Raw genomic sequence first — 15,020 nt, forward strand, 5'->3', positions numbered from 1 at the left:
CTGCTGTCGCTGTCGCCGTCGCTGGAAGCAGCTCCGGGTTGCCGCAGGGCCGCGCCCTCCCCCGCTGCAAACTTGAGAGGCTCAGACGGAAGCAGGAACTTGCGGAGCGCAGAGCCTGCGGGCGGAGCTGCGGAGCCCCGCGTCCCCAACGCGCCCCGCGTCCCCAACGCGCGCGCCCCGCCAAGGTAAGGTGCCCCCGACCTCCCCGGCCCATCCGCGCCCCAGCGGGGCCAAGGGCTGCCGCGACCCCCGTGTCGCCGAGTGCCCCAAGAGGTCGCCAGGCCGGATCGGGAGCTCCTGCCACAGAGAGCCCAGGTTCCCGGTCATCGGAGGCCGGGAAGACTTGCCACGCTTTCTTCCATGGTGGGCTTCTGTCTTCCCGCTCAACCCTGCAGTGTCGCAGCCTCTGCTGGGTGACTGTGCGCGTCCGATGAATCGGTGCGCTGAGGTGACAGGACATCCACTGTCGCTACTTAGGTGCCAGGAAGTTTTAGTGACTCTAGCAGGCCACCGTGACAGTCAGGTGTGTCCTGTCTCCCACACCTGTGTCCTTTCCCCGGCAACAGGACTGAGCCGCACTTCAGACCTTCCAGGTGAAAGTAAGAATGGATTAACAGACTTGATTGGTGGGTTGTAGATCAGTGGTGGAAAGCTTGTTCTTTCCATCCCCAGCACCACAATCATAATAATAATAATAGTAACAACAACAGTGCCTGGCCAGGTGGGTGGTGCCTGTAATCCCAGCTGTGAGGGAGGCAGACATTGGAGGATGCTGCTTCAAGGCCAGATGGGGCAAATAGGAGATCCCATATCAACCAATAAAGTGGGAGTAGTAGCATGAGTCTGTCATCTCAGCTAGAAGGGTACCATAGACAGGAGGATCCTGGTCACATTATCCCGGACATAAACACAAGGCCCTATGTGAAAAAAAACTGAAACAAAAAGGACTGGGAGTGTGGTTCAAGTGGTAGAGCGCCTGCCTAGCAGGTGCAAGGCCCTGAGTTCAAACCGTAGTACCACCAAAAAAAAAAAAAAGATGATTCTAGAACTGGTAGGTAGGTAGGCTGCTTATACCCCTTCATAGGTACTGTTCGCTTCTAATCATGGATGGGATATGTGTTTGTGCTGTTAGTTCTTTGCCAAGTTTTAATAAAACATCTCAAATCTACTAAAGAAAAAACAAATTTAAAAAAAAATACTATTTTGTTTCCCTTTCTAAGTTGTGTATAAGTAATTCCCGTTGACCTGAAAGAAATGAAATCTTTCTTCTTTGGTTTGTTAAAGAGACAAAACTCTTGGATGGTTTTCTATTTTTGTTCTAGAGAGAAATTCCATTGTCTGTACAATCTTCCTGAAGCAAACTGGTACCAGAGGGAAGGCCATCTTTAGCCTCTGAAGGCCAAGACCAAACGGAAAGTCAAAATGCTCTTAGGGAAACAATGGAGCTGGCCTTACACCTTGGTGATAATTTGTTTCCTGACACCAAGGCTGTCCTCTAGTGAGAACTGCCTCACCGAGAGTCTGGAAGATGTGGTCATTGACATCCAGTCGTCTCTGTCTAAGGGGATCAGAGGCAACGAGCCCACACATTCGGTAACACCAGAAGGCTGCCTCAGTTCTTGCTGTTCTACAAGAGACATAGCAGGTAAACAGCATGGCACTCTCATGCCATGTGTCTTGTGACAGACACAGTTGGTGGATATGGGTGGCTTAGCGATTCTGACCTGGGAAGAAAGGCAGGTGACACAATCGCTGGGGAATCATCCCCAAGCATACCCCACCCTCTCCTAAGCTCTGTTAAAATTACTGATGAGTGTGAAAAGTCTGAGAAACCATGGTGGTGTCATGCCCTAACGGGTGTCTAGAATATTCTATTTAAATGCTTGTTTTCCATCGTCACGGGATCCTGGAAGATAGTTCGGTATTAAGAAGACGATGTAAGCAGAGGAAGGGAGTTGAGTCATCCCATGGGATGGTCACCATTTTTTTTTCTGGTGTGTCATATTTTTATTTTTGTTTCTGAGACAGGGTCTCACTATGCAGCCCAGGCTAACCTATAAACTATAACTCAGCCTCCTGAGTGCTGAGATTACAGGGGTGTGACACCACGCCCCACTCTGCACTTGATTTGTAAGTGGAAACCCAAAACCTCCACTTCACCTGCCTCCTGCAAACTGGTGGCCTAGGATGAGAAGCCACTGATCATGAGGAAATCATAGTTTCTGAGACTGAAGCAAGCAGGGAGCCAGTTAGTCCAATGCATTCACAGGACACAGAAGGAAACTGAGGCTCATAGGATTGAACTGGGCCTTTGCATGTTGCAGGCTTTAAGTCCACAAACTGAAAAGAGAAGTCTCTATCCTAGTAAAACGGTGGGAGTTTTTCAGTTTTGCTTACAACCCTTAGCTGAGTGAAAAAAAAAAAAAAAAAAAACCTCCAAATGTACTAAGTTCGTACTCTCTAGGAACTACAGATAAAATAAGAACTAAGAAGAACAAGTCCTCACTATCTGGGAGCCTAAAAGAGATAGTGAACACTGGACCAGGGATTCCTACTTGACTTTGCCAACAAAATCAGATGTTACTCCTTTTTTTTTTTTTAAAGCAGTACTGAGATTTGAACTCAGGGCTGTGAGCTTGCTAGGCAGGAGCTCCACCACTTGAGCCACGTCCGCAGTCCTTTTTGCTTTAGTTATTTTTCAGATAGGGTCTTGTGTTTTTGCCTGGACTCAGACCCTTCTGTTTACATTTCCCACTTAGCTGGGGTGACAGGTGTGCACCACCACACCCAGCTTTTTATTGGTTGAGATTGGAGTCTCACTACTCTTTGCCTGGGCTGGCCTCAAACTGTGATCCTCCCCATTTCCAGAGGTCAGGAGGCGGTAGGACATTGAGTTCATCATGGTGGCTGGTGATTTAGCTACCATGCCTATGTAATGAACAGTTCCCCAAAATGAGGGGGATTGGAGACCCTCCAAGTAAAGTGATGAACCCATCCAGGCGCTAGGGGGGTGCCATAACCCAATTCTACAGTGATAGAGGCTCCTGAAGTTGGTACTTTCCAGACCTCACCCTCCTGGGCTTCTTCATATGCAGCGCACACAAGGCCCTGGGTTCAATACCAATCACACCAACATGAAAAAAAAATCTCATGTCCTTGAAATAAAAACTGTAACATTAAGTATAGCAATTTCCTGAGTTCCATGAGTCATACTAGAAAAGCATCGACTTGAAGGGCAGGGTTGTGGCAAGCCCTGAATTTATAGACAAGTCAGGTGACCCGGAGACCTGACAATTGCCACTGGCTTTTGAAGGGAGGGCAGTCTTACAGGACAGAGCTTCAGGCCTCTGATGCTGACTCTGTGTGGTTAGAGTCAGAAGTGAGCTGACCAGCAGGCTAGCCGGTTCCTGTGAGAGAACTGGAGAGGTGTGGAAATTGCCCTGTACTTAGGACCTGTGGGAAAAACCCCTGCAGTGCCTCTCACCCTTCAGAGTGTGCTTTTAGAGATCACCATTTATATAGAAAGTTTAGAGGCTTACTTTAACTTTCACTTTTTTCTTTGAATGATGATATACACATTCCCGTGAATACAAACATCTGCTTCCAACAGGACAAGCTATGGTAAATGTGACTGTCTCCTGGCAACACAGGTGACAGGAGCCGTGGCTCACATCTGTAATCCCTAGCTACTCAGGCAGAGATCAGGACAATTGTGGTTCGAAGCCAGCCAGGGCAAATAGTTCTCCAGACCCTATCTCAAAAAAACCCATCACAAAAAAGGGTTGGTGGAGTGGCTCAAGGTGTAGGTCCTGAGTTCAAATTCCAGTACTACAAAAAAAAAGGAAAGAAATGGGGGTTTCCTGCCTCACTCTGCAAGCAAAAGGGCTATTCTTGCTTTACTGTAGGCAAAAGTATCTGTGGGTCTTGGTGAATGACCTCAAGCTTTTCCTCATTTATTGAGCAATGGGTTTTAACTATTTAACATTCAAAAGGTTCTTTGATTTTTTTTTTTTTTTTTGGTGAGGTTGGGTTGGAACTCAGGTCTTTGCACCTGCAAAGCAGGCACCCTACTGCTTGAGCCACCCCTCCAGTCCATTTTGCCCTGGTTATTTTGGAGATGGGGTCTCCTGAACTGTTTGCCTAGCCTGGCCTTGAACTGCTGCCCTTTGGATCTCAGCCTGCCAAGTAGCTAGGGTTACAGGCATGATGACAGTCATAGTCTCTAGAAAAATGCCATAATACAAAGGGCACAAAAGTTTCACATATGATTTGGGGGGGGTCTTAGGACCCTCGCCTCTACCTACCTGCGGAAAAGAATGATGTGTTAGGTACTTTCTCATTGCTACACAAAATAGCTGACAGGAACAGCCTGAGGGAGGAAGGGTTTGCTTTGACTCTCAGTTTCAGTCCATCATGGTGGAGATGGTAGGAAGGGTGGAGCAGAGTAGTTCTTATGGCAGCCAGGAAGGAGAGAGAAAAACAGGTGAGGGGCGGGGAAGAGGGAGAGAGGAAGAAAAAAGAGAGGGGAAAGGGGGATGCCTATGTTATGGGCTCTCTCCTTTTTCCCCTTTTATTTCAACCTATGGGATGATCTGCCCACATTCAGGGTGGTCTTCTGGAGACCCTTGGGGACACACCACAGGTGTGCTTGTCTGGTCTCCCAGCTGTTCTCAGTCCAACCCAGGTGGCGTCAGAGTGAGCCACGACAAGTGGTCTAACCATCAAAAGGCATCCCATTGAGGAAGGAAGGCAGGAGGCCGTCTCTTGTCACCTGACTGGTGCAAAGAGGACATAGTAAACCCCTCAGAGGCTGACTAAGCCTCTTTCCAACCTGGGGAGGGGGCTGATCTGAAGCTACTGCCTGACTGGAAGAAGGGGTGGTGATGAGTGGCAGACCATGTGGTTTTATATTCAGTCAAGGCAGGCACTCTACCATGCAAGCCACACCCCCAGCCCATACTAATTGGTCTGCATGCCCTTACCCTTCCCTGACGGGGGCTATGCTGGTCCCTCAGGGGTCACAGGCCACAGTGCAAGTCAGGTTGAGGATAAAGCCAACTCTAAACCATGATGAATAGAGAAAATAACTTCTGTTGGACACAAGAGGAAGAAATGAAAGTTAAGAGTGAGAAGTGAGGAAGGAGGAAAGTAGAAAAGCAAAAATCATAACACAGGCCAGGTGTGTTGGCTCACACTGGTAATCCCAGCTACTTGGGAGACAGAAATCGGGAGGATGGTAGTTCAAGGCCATCCCTGGCAAAAACTTAGTGAGACCCATATCCAAGTCAACGAGCCAGATGCAGTAGCGTGAACCAGGAGGTGTAAATAGGAAGACTATGGTCCCAGCCAGCCTGGCATAAACTTGAGACCCTATTAGAGACCATAAAGAGCTGGGAGCAGGGTTCAAGTGGTAGGGTGCCTGCCTCGCAAGCACAAGGCCTTGAGTTCAAACCCCCAGTACCACAAAACAATTTAAAGAAATAAATAAAAGTGATGAAAAGAGGGGAAATATGAAGAAGAAAACCAAAAGAATGGTACTGATAAAAATAAGATGGAAGCTAGGTACAGTGGTGCACACCTGTAGTTCCAGCAACTTGGAGGCTGAGAGGGGAGGATCACTTGTGCCCAGAAATTTGAGATTAGTCTGGGCAACCTAGCAAGACCCTTGTCCCCTAAAAAAGTAAATAAAGGAAAGATGGTCTTTGTATTCCATATACTTCTCAGATCTTTGTGGAAGGAGGTAAGAGATCTACAGTGATTAACTTACTCTACTCAGGAAAGCTGGGTTCAGTTTTATGGGTGTCTGAGATGCCTTTAGGATTCAAACACACACATCATCAAGATCTGAGCCATTTAGCATGCACAGCTTGTGAGTTGTGTAGACTGCAAAATGTATCCGAGTCTGTCTGGAGAAATAGTTTAACAATGCAGGGCTTATGAATTGCAGAGAATTAGACGTTCAGATTTGTCAACCCAATGGCCTTTAAAATTGTTTTACCCAAAAAAACTAAGGAACAGGAAATGACTGGGTGGCCAGCTGAATGCACAGAGGTGTTCAACATCCTCCTCATCTAGCCTGTCATTGCAGGGGACAAAGTGTGTAACCTGATGATCTTCGACACCCGCAAAGCAGCAGGACAGCCTAACTGCTACCTGTTCTTCTGTCCCAGCACGGACGCCTGTCCTCTGAAGCCAGCAAAGGGCCTTCGGACCTACAGGGTCGTCACAGGTAGTACCCACACCGTCCCCTGTCGTTGGTGACTGCAGTTATTTTAAGGAGGTGGTTTCTGTGAAAGGTGTTCTACTAAAGTAGCAAAAGGGTTCACAGGCCCTGATTTGAATCTTTCTAAAGATGGTATCAGAATATTTTGAATTAGCAAACATTAATATGGGGGAATTTCATGGTGACAATGCCATGCATGTGTGCAGTTTACTTTGGACACATTCACCCCTCCATGATCCGCCCATTCCCTCCCTCCTCCTCCCCCTTTCAAACGGTGTTGGGTGGGTTTCACTATGGTGTCTTCATGTGTGCATGTACAGTGTGCTTCCGCCCACTTCACCCCTCAGTGTCCTTTCTTCTCCCCTCCTCACTCTAATCCGCCCCCAGATACGTTCATGTCCACTTTTCATCATCGCCACCATGTCAACCTTCCACAAATGAGTGACATTTGGCTTTTTGAGCTTGGTTTATCTCACACAACATGGTGATCTCTAGTTCCATCCATTGTCCTGTGAATGACGTCATTTCACACTTCTTTATGGCAGGGTAGTTGACTTTATATATATATAAACCTTTTTTTTATTTTTTGCTGTACTGGGGTTTGAACTCAGGGCATTCACCTAGAGCCACTTCACCAGCCCTTTTTTGTGATGGGTTTTTTTGAGATAGGGTCTCATAGACTGTTTGCCTGGGCTGGCTTTGAACCATGATCCTCCTGCTCTCTGCCTCCTGAGTAGCTAGGATTACAAGTGTGAGCTGCTGGCGTCTGGCTTTGGTAAACCCTTTTTTTTTGGACAAGGTCTTACTATGTAGCCCAACCTGACCTTGAACTCACCATCCTCCTGCCTCGGCCTCCCAACTGCTGGGATTACAGCTGTGAACCACCATGCCCAGCACCTATGGAACATTTTTGACGACTCCCTGGAGACAGTTGAGTAAGTACACAGGTCTCTGTGGTGTGACAGTTTTCCAAGGGTTAAGATCCACATGCGTATGAGAAATTCCAGCATATCCATGACTAAGGTGCTCATTATTTGGAAATCACACTATCTGAAATCAAACCCACTTGGTTTTATTGACTGAACCTGGTGGGACATTCATTTTAGAATCGTTGCACATCTGTTAGGTACCGATTTTCTACAAACCACTGAAAATACAGTTCCCATATCTCTTCAGAATGCAGAAAATAAACAGAATAATGTACTGAATTGAATATGTCTTGCTGAGATCTTGGCTTGCTAATTTTTCAGGATGCCATACCTTCAATATCAAATTTATAGGTACTGGGATTTGAACTTGGAGCCTCATGTTTGCCAGGCAGGCACTCTACCACTTGAACCAGGCCCCCAGTGCTTTTTTGCTTTAGCTACTTTGTGGATAGGGTTTCACATTTTTGCTCAGGACCAGCCTCCGACTGTGATCTGCCTTCCTGTGCCTCCTGCATAAGCCTGGATTATAGACGTGCATTACCATGCATGGTCCCCCTTTTCTTTTAAGAGCCCAAATACATTTAATCTCCATAAGATGTTGGCTTGTTTATTATTTACAGTAATATTTCATTTTATTTGAGTTTTAAAGTTTTTATAATACCCTTGATTACTAATGCCGCATTCATTTATTCAATAAACAAATATCATTTATCATCCCCTATATGCCAAGTGTTTTGTACACCCTAAAGATAAAACACGAAGCATGAAAAGCACAGTTCTTCCTTCTGAAGTTTGTGTTTTAGGGGAAGAGTTAATAACCACAATAAATAATTTAAAAAAAAACCTCTATGTGCTATGCAGAGTGTTGACGTACGGCACTGCAGTACATGACCACTGAGGGGACCCTCTGGCTGGGTGACCAGAAAAGCCCCTGCGAAGATCTGAAGAAGATAGGGGAAACTGACACAGATGGGTTTGAAGACAACCGGCAGATGTAGAGTGAGCTATGCAGAGAGGCAGGGGTCCAGGTCACAGAGAGTTTTGTAAGCCAGAGAACGAGTTTTCTGGGAAGTTACTGGAAGTTTCTAAGTAGGTATGTTACATGGTGTTTCAAAGGTGACTTTTTGGGCTGGGCATCCTGGCTCATGTCTGTAATTCCAGCTACTTGGGAGGAAGAGATCAAGAGGATCGAGGTTCTATGCCAGCTCAGGCAAAAAGTTAGTGAGACCCTATTTCAACCAAGGCAGATTTGGTGGTGAGCATCTGTAATCCCAGCTACTGGGAGGCATAAGTTGGAGCACCACATCCAAAGCCAGCCCCAGGGAAGAAGCATAGATCCTATCCAAAAAATAACTAAAATAAACCAACAAACAAAAGAGGTTTGAGACTTAAGTGATAGAGTGCCTGCCTAGGAAGCATGAGGCCCAAGTTCAAACTCCAGTACCACCAGAAAAAAGTGGCTTCTCAAAGCCAGCTGTGCCTGCTCTCTTGGGAATGGACAGTGAGGCGCAGCAGAGAGGAGACAGAAAGGCCACCAGGGGGCGCCATGAGCTAAGAGCAGGTTGATGGACATTTGGGGGCAAATGACACCGAGCCTAGACATAGTGTGCAATGGACTGTCTACACCTACAAGACGTGTACACGTTAGAATTGAAATTACTCCATTAAAAAGAAACGATGTCTTCTCCTTGGAGCGAAATTCAGTCTAGATTTGCGTTTGGTGGCTGCTTTCTGGAAGGAAGAAATTTCCTGTAATCAGCTGACTAATGTGTACAGACTGAACTCTGTTCCTTCTATAACACCATTGCAGTTTGGCATTGTTTAATTGTTTTGGCAGTACTGGGGCTTGAACTCAGAGCCTCACACTTGCCAGCAGGTATTTCATTCCTACCAAGCACTGAAAGAATCGAATTCAGAAAGTGAGTAAAAGTTGGGTGGGTGGGGAGGCGGGTCTTGTTTGCTTGGCTGGTTTCCAGAAATAGTTCCTTGTTTTTTGACTCAGTGAAAGTTCTTGAAAAAAAAAAAAAGAAACTAAGGAGAGGAATTGAGGGCACAGGCCTGTGGCTCACGTCTGTGGCACAAAGCACCACGCCTGTGCAAATACCAGTGGGCCAGGCCGGTGCCCAGGTGTGGACTATCTCAGTGCAATGCCAGGATCTTCCCCAGCAGGTGACTCTTACAACATGTGGCCTGGGCCTGGCTCTGCTTTATCACTCAGCTCCTGTGATTGAGAAAGGAAACAGCTGTTGTCGTTCTTGTCAGGGGTTTATTTGATTTCTGATTCACACAGAGTATTTGTCTAAATAGCCTTTCTTGTTTTACTTTAAGATGAAACGTGTTGCCAGGTGTGGTGGGTGTCGTCTGTAATCCCAGAATCAGGAAGCTGAGGCAGGAGGATTGCAAGTTTGTGGCTAGCCTGAGCTACATAGTGAAACTCTGTGGAAGGAAGGAAGGGAGGGAGCGACAAAGGGAGGGGAAAAAAAAAAAAGAAGGGAAGGAATAGGGAAAGGGGAGGGGGAAGAGAAGGGAGGGGAGGGGAAAAGAAGGAAAATGTCTGTCTTTTGACAGCGATGGGGATTGAACCCTATCATGCACTCTACCACTGGGCTACACTTCTAGCTCCCAAGTCTTTTCTTTCTTTCTTTTTTTTTTTTTTTGGTGGAACTGGGGTTTGACCTCAGAGCTTGGTGATTACAAAGCAGGTGCTCTACCACTTGAGCCACTCCAGTCCATTTTGCTCTGGTTATTTTGGAGATGGGGGGGGGAATCTCACAAACTATTTCCCTGGGCTGGCCTTGAACTGCCATCCTTCTGATTTCAGTCGCCCAAGTAGCTAGGATTACAGGTGTGAGCCACCGGAGCCCAGTTCTCTTTCCTTTTTTTTCTTTGAATTAAATATCTGCTGGCGTTTATCTCACGATGATGCAATGGACGTGATATCACGTTCTTATTTTTACTCTTCACTGTTGGAGGAAAGAAATTCAGGTGTCTGAATTCTATATTAAAGTACTGCTGGGCTGAGGGCATGGTGATAGAGCGAGTCTGCCAGCTGCTCCTATCAAGTGTCAGGTAGCATTTTAGTCTTTTGTGGGCAGTATTTTAGGCTCTGTGGACAATCTGTCCTTATAGTACAAAAGCAGCCATAGACAGCATATAAACAAATGAACATCTTGTATTCCAATAAAACTTGTTTTATGGGTACTGAAATTTGAATATCTTATAGTTTTCATGTGTCAAAAATATTATTCTTTGCTGAGCTTGGTGATTCATGCCTACAGTTATGAAAGAGTCATAGGTAAGAGGATTACAGTTCCAGGCCAGTCTGGGCAAAGGTTAGAGAGATTCCATCTCAACAAATAGGCTGGGTATGGTGGTACATAGCTATAATCCCAGCTACGCAGGAGGTAGAGGTAGGAGGATCATGTTCCCAGACCAGCCTGGGCAAAAGTATGAGACCCTATCTGAAAAATAGCCTAAAGCAAAAAAAGGGTTGAAGGTGTTACTCGTGCAGTAGAGTGTCTGCCTAGCAAGCACAAGGCCCTGAGTTCAAACCCTGGTACCACTAAAAAACAATTCCTCTTTTTGATATTTTTCAGCCATTTAAAAACATAAAGCTTGCAAGTCATGCAAAGCTAGGTGACGGATCAGATGTGGCTGGAGGGCCACAGTTAGCTGACACCTGACGTAAGACTAAGAGCAAAACTCAATGCTTCCTATGGGAGAGCAGGATCTGAGGCTGGTTCCTCCTGGGGGAATCTGGACTGGGTAGGACTGGTGGGTCCACGGTGTGGCCGTTGTGATTGCAAGTGTGGACGCTGTCACCCTCACAACCTAAGACTAAGCTTTGAGAGTCAGCATCTTATGTCCAGAGGCCCCTCCACGAGGAGTGATGGAACCCACATTCCTGATTTGGGTTGGAAGATGTCGTCAGCCTCATGATGTCCCTTGGCTCAGCCCTCTGAGGAGACCAGAGCCCCGGAGCCCTCTCCTTCTTGTCATCCATGTCAAAGGCACAGCCTGGGGACTCTGCCTCTCTCGGCTCCTTTGTCTCATTTGCTCTCTTGCCTGCCCTGTGCCTATGCTATGAAATCTGTCCTCATGGTCACTTGTCACCTCAGTCCTGCAGGAGCTCTGCCTCATGCAAGTGTGCTTCCTGACCGTCCTCATTCTGCCCTCCTCACCTGGCCCTGCTGTGTACCCTGGCCTGGACCCTCACTGTCCCCATCCTCCTAACCCTCCTGCCATCCCCACCTCCGCCATGCTTCCTCTCCTCTTCTGTCCCATCAGACTCCAGCTGTCCCATCAGGCCACAGCAAGGGGTGGATGGACCATGTCATCATCAGATCCTGATTTAGGAATTTTTCTTTTTCCATTTTGTATGTTTTGATGAAATATGCAGTAGCAGGGTCTAGAATCATCACTGAATGAAATAGCGCGTTGACAGCACGCACAAGCTCCCACACACATACACATAATCGGTCAGTCAGTCATCAATCAAGTGTTGATCGAGGCTGCTTTGGAAAGGCTGATAGATTTTCACTTTTAACCTACCTTAGCACGTGCATATTTAACTCCCTTCTTCTTTTCTTTACAATTTCCAGATCTTCCGACTCTGACCAGAGCTGATTTACCACGTCAAGAGTTAGCGCAAAGTTACCTCTCACCTGGCCAGACTTCCCAAGTGGTCACCCCCACCGTCCCTCCTGAGACAAGTCACCTAGACCCCACCAGACCCTCAACTCACCGGCAGAAACCATTCAAGACGGGCCATGCTGGCACACAGGTCCCCAGGGATCAAGAAAAAGGCCATCCTCAGAGTTTACACCTGTCCCCAGACACACAAATAGCTCACCTGCGACCTGAAAATGCCACTGCCTTCCCCAGCACTGTGGCTCCTCCAGAGCCTGTGGTTCCCCTGCTCAGCAGGGCCTCGGCAACAGCTTCCACCACTGTTCAACCCCAGGTGGCCACTCCAGCTCCACCTGTACCCACTGTCACCTCCCAGCCCCCGACAGCCTCTGTTCCTATGATTCTGACACGTGCTGTGGTGACAGCCCAGGCTCTGGCCACAGGGACTCCCACGACCACTGTTTGGGGCCCTGCAGACACGAGAGGCTCCCGGATAGCAGTGTCATTTAGTGAGACTCCTGAGCTCCCTTCTCACACAAGGCCCAGGCAGAACCCTGATCCCCTCTCCTTGTCAAATGTGGGGTTCCCTGTGACACACAGAACTGCTTCCCAGGAAAATGAAAATGGGGAGGCCAGTATCGGCGGTTCCTCACCGAGCCAGGTTCTGGAAGGCCAGCATGGCTTTCCCTTTGAAAAGTGGCTCCTCTTGGGGACCCTGCTTTTTGGTGTCGTGCTCCTGGTCATAGGCCTCGCCCTCATGGGAAGGATGCTCGCAGAGTCACTCCACAGGAAGCGGTACTCAAGGCTTGATTACTTGATCAATGGGATCTATGTCGATATCTGAGGTGGGATTTCTGGTCCATTGATGACACAAGCCAAAAGTGCTGGCTTTGTCCTGGCATCCTGACCCCAGCACGAGCTTATGTTTCAAAGACAGGAGACACCGGGTGCCATGGCTCATGCCTGTAATCCCAGCTGCTCAGGAGGCAGAGATCAGGAGGATCATGGATTGAAGCCAGCCTGGGCAAATAGTTCTCGAGACCCATCTCAAAAAACCATCACAAAAAAGGGCTGGTAGAGTGGCTCAAGGTGAAGGCCCCAGTGCCAAAAAAAAAAAAAAAAAAGAAAAAGAAAAATAGTCCTACTCCTTCATCCCTCCCTTCCTTCTTCCTTCCTTCTCCTCTTTCTGTTTCTTCTCTTTCTTTTTTCTCCTCTTCTTTGCAATGCTGGAGATGAAACCCAGGGCCTTTGCACATACTAGGCAAACCTACACTGTACTGAGCCACACTCCCATCCCTACCCCTTTCTTTTTCCTGAAAAGAAGGAAGAAAAGAAACCAAATGAGGCAACTTGAGAGATCTGTCTCTAAAATATTAGCTGCAAACACAGCTCTACCCGAAGCAATAAAGCGTGCCTTCCATGTAACTCAGAAATCCAGCCGGCTCTCTACGAGATGAGGTTAGGCATATGGGTTACAATTCACGAATGGTTCTGGTTCCAGATAATGTCGACTGTTTATGATATTAGTCTTAATGGATTCGTTTTTCTTTTGACATGAATTCCAAAAAAACGTAGTCCAGATGTATTTTCTTCCAATTAAATATTGGAACCAATCTTCTGTCACTCAGCACGGTTCCTGCAAGTGACACATCCAGCTGGAAACTTTCGGTTTGTTTCCACCAGCAGTGGTGAAAAGATGAAGTATGCACTCCAAGTTCAAATGAGCCCTTCCCATCAGTGAGCACAGAGTTCCTTTGGGAGAATCTCAGCCCGCAAAGGAGACATTGGAGAGCCACGTCTACGAAGTGTGCAAATCTGCGTGGGAGCTGTCCTAACTTTTGTATTTATTTTTTGGCAGTACTGGGGTTTGAACTCAGGGCCTTGTGCTTGCTAGGCAGATGCTGTACTGCTTAAGTCATAGCCCTTTTGTGTGTGTGTGTGTGTGTGTGTGTGTGTGTGTGTGTGTGTGTGATGGTCTTGCAAGCTATTTGCCCAGGGCTGGCTTTGAACCACAATCCTCCTGACCTCTGCCTCCTGAGGAGCCAGGATTACAGGCATGAGCCACGGGCACCCGGCAGGGTCTCACTTTTTGCCCAGGCCAGCCTGGACCGTGATCATCCTATTTTATGCTTCCTGTCATTGCTGGGATGACAGGAGCTGCCACCACATCCAGCCCTTTTCCATTGAATTGGGGTCTTGCAAACTTCTTGCCAGGCTGGCCTGAACTGTGATCCTCCCAGTTGCAGCCTCTGGAGTAGCTGAGATTACAGGATGACCCACCAGCCTAACTTTTAAGTGTTAACATTTTCTGAACTTATACACTAAGTTTAAAACATAATATCACTTATAAATCTTTATCTAAACTTAACCAGTGATCAAGTATAGATTTATTTGGAACAAAATGAAGAATAAGATTTAGCACTTAGTTTAGTATGCTAGGATTCTTTTTTTTCTTGGTTATTTTATTTGTTATGCTAGGATTTTTATTGGTTAGTTTGCTGGCACTTCTAGGAGATGAGTATAATAAGGAGACCTTGCCAGGCAAGTTGCAGGGAGGGTAAGAATGGGCCTATAAGGCCACCTAGGTCAGTTTGACACCTTGTCGCTTGACTTCAATTTCCTTATCTGCAAAACCAGCGGTTGGTACCAACAGGAATTTTAGATTGAACGGATGGCATGGGAAGTTTGCACTTTGGACGCTAGGGGGCGGTAGCTGGTCACTAAGTGCAGCAGAGAGGAGAAAGGCAGGAAAGGGACGAACAGGACTGTCCCTCCCTTCTCACCTGGCCTATTGAAAATACTATTGTCATATCTTTTCGAACTTAGAGCTTGACACATATCTCCAAAGGGTTTACAGAGCTCTAAGGAGCCAAATAAAGAAAGCCTTGAGTCAATTTAATTTAACGAGTTTTTCCTGGCTGTCATGTACTCCAGAATCAGATTAGCACCCAGTGCTTTGGGGCTTAGAAACTCCTCCTGTCTTTGTGGATGTGGGGAGCAGAAGTGAGGTTTAGGGAAGCTTATCCAGGTTCTGTGTGTACCTTGCTGCAGCCTGTCCTGTCCTGGGATGGGAACACTGTGGGCCCAGCTCTGCCATTGCCAAGTGGTGTGGGTTCTAGGGACATCCTTCCTAGGTGTCACATTCTTGTCCTATTATTGCCCTTGCTGCAAGGCAGTCAAGGGGGAAGATGCCTGCACTTTTCTCTTTTCTGTTTTCTTTTTCTTCTTTTGGTGGCACT

At 47.1% G+C, this 15,020-nt stretch overlaps 1 protein-coding gene across 1 annotated transcript; it reads left to right on the forward strand.

Moving 5' to 3' along the window:
* The first annotated feature begins 36 nt into the window (after nt 1–36).
* Mansc1 (MANSC domain containing 1) lies at nt 37–14,680 on the forward strand. Its single transcript, XM_020161192.2, has 4 exons — nt 37–185; nt 1,323–1,645; nt 6,089–6,229; nt 11,754–14,680. Exons 2-4 carry the CDS (start codon nt 1,423–1,425, stop codon nt 12,623–12,625), a joined length of 1,236 nt encoding a protein of 411 aa, XP_020016781.2. The 5' UTR covers nt 37–185; nt 1,323–1,422; the 3' UTR covers nt 12,626–14,680.
* The last annotated feature ends 340 nt before the right edge of the window (nt 14,681–15,020 follow it).

This window comes from Castor canadensis, chromosome 6 (assembly GCF_047511655.1).
Source record: "Castor canadensis chromosome 6, mCasCan1.hap1v2, whole genome shotgun sequence".
Classification (NCBI taxonomy): Eukaryota; Metazoa; Chordata; class Mammalia; order Rodentia; family Castoridae; genus Castor; species Castor canadensis.

Bases quoted from the DNA above. Each gene is read 5' to 3' on its own strand.
- Mansc1 (XM_020161192.2), top strand. From the start codon at position 1,423: ATGCTCTTAGGGAAACAATGGAGCTGGCCTTACACCTTGGTGATAATT. The intron at 1,646-6,088 runs GTAAACAGCATG...CTGTCATTGCAG, and splicing joins TTCTACAAGAGACATAGCAG to GGGACAAAGTGTGTAACCTG. The intron at 6,230-11,753 runs GTAGTACCCACA...TACAATTTCCAG, and splicing joins GACCTACAGGGTCGTCACAG to ATCTTCCGACTCTGACCAGA.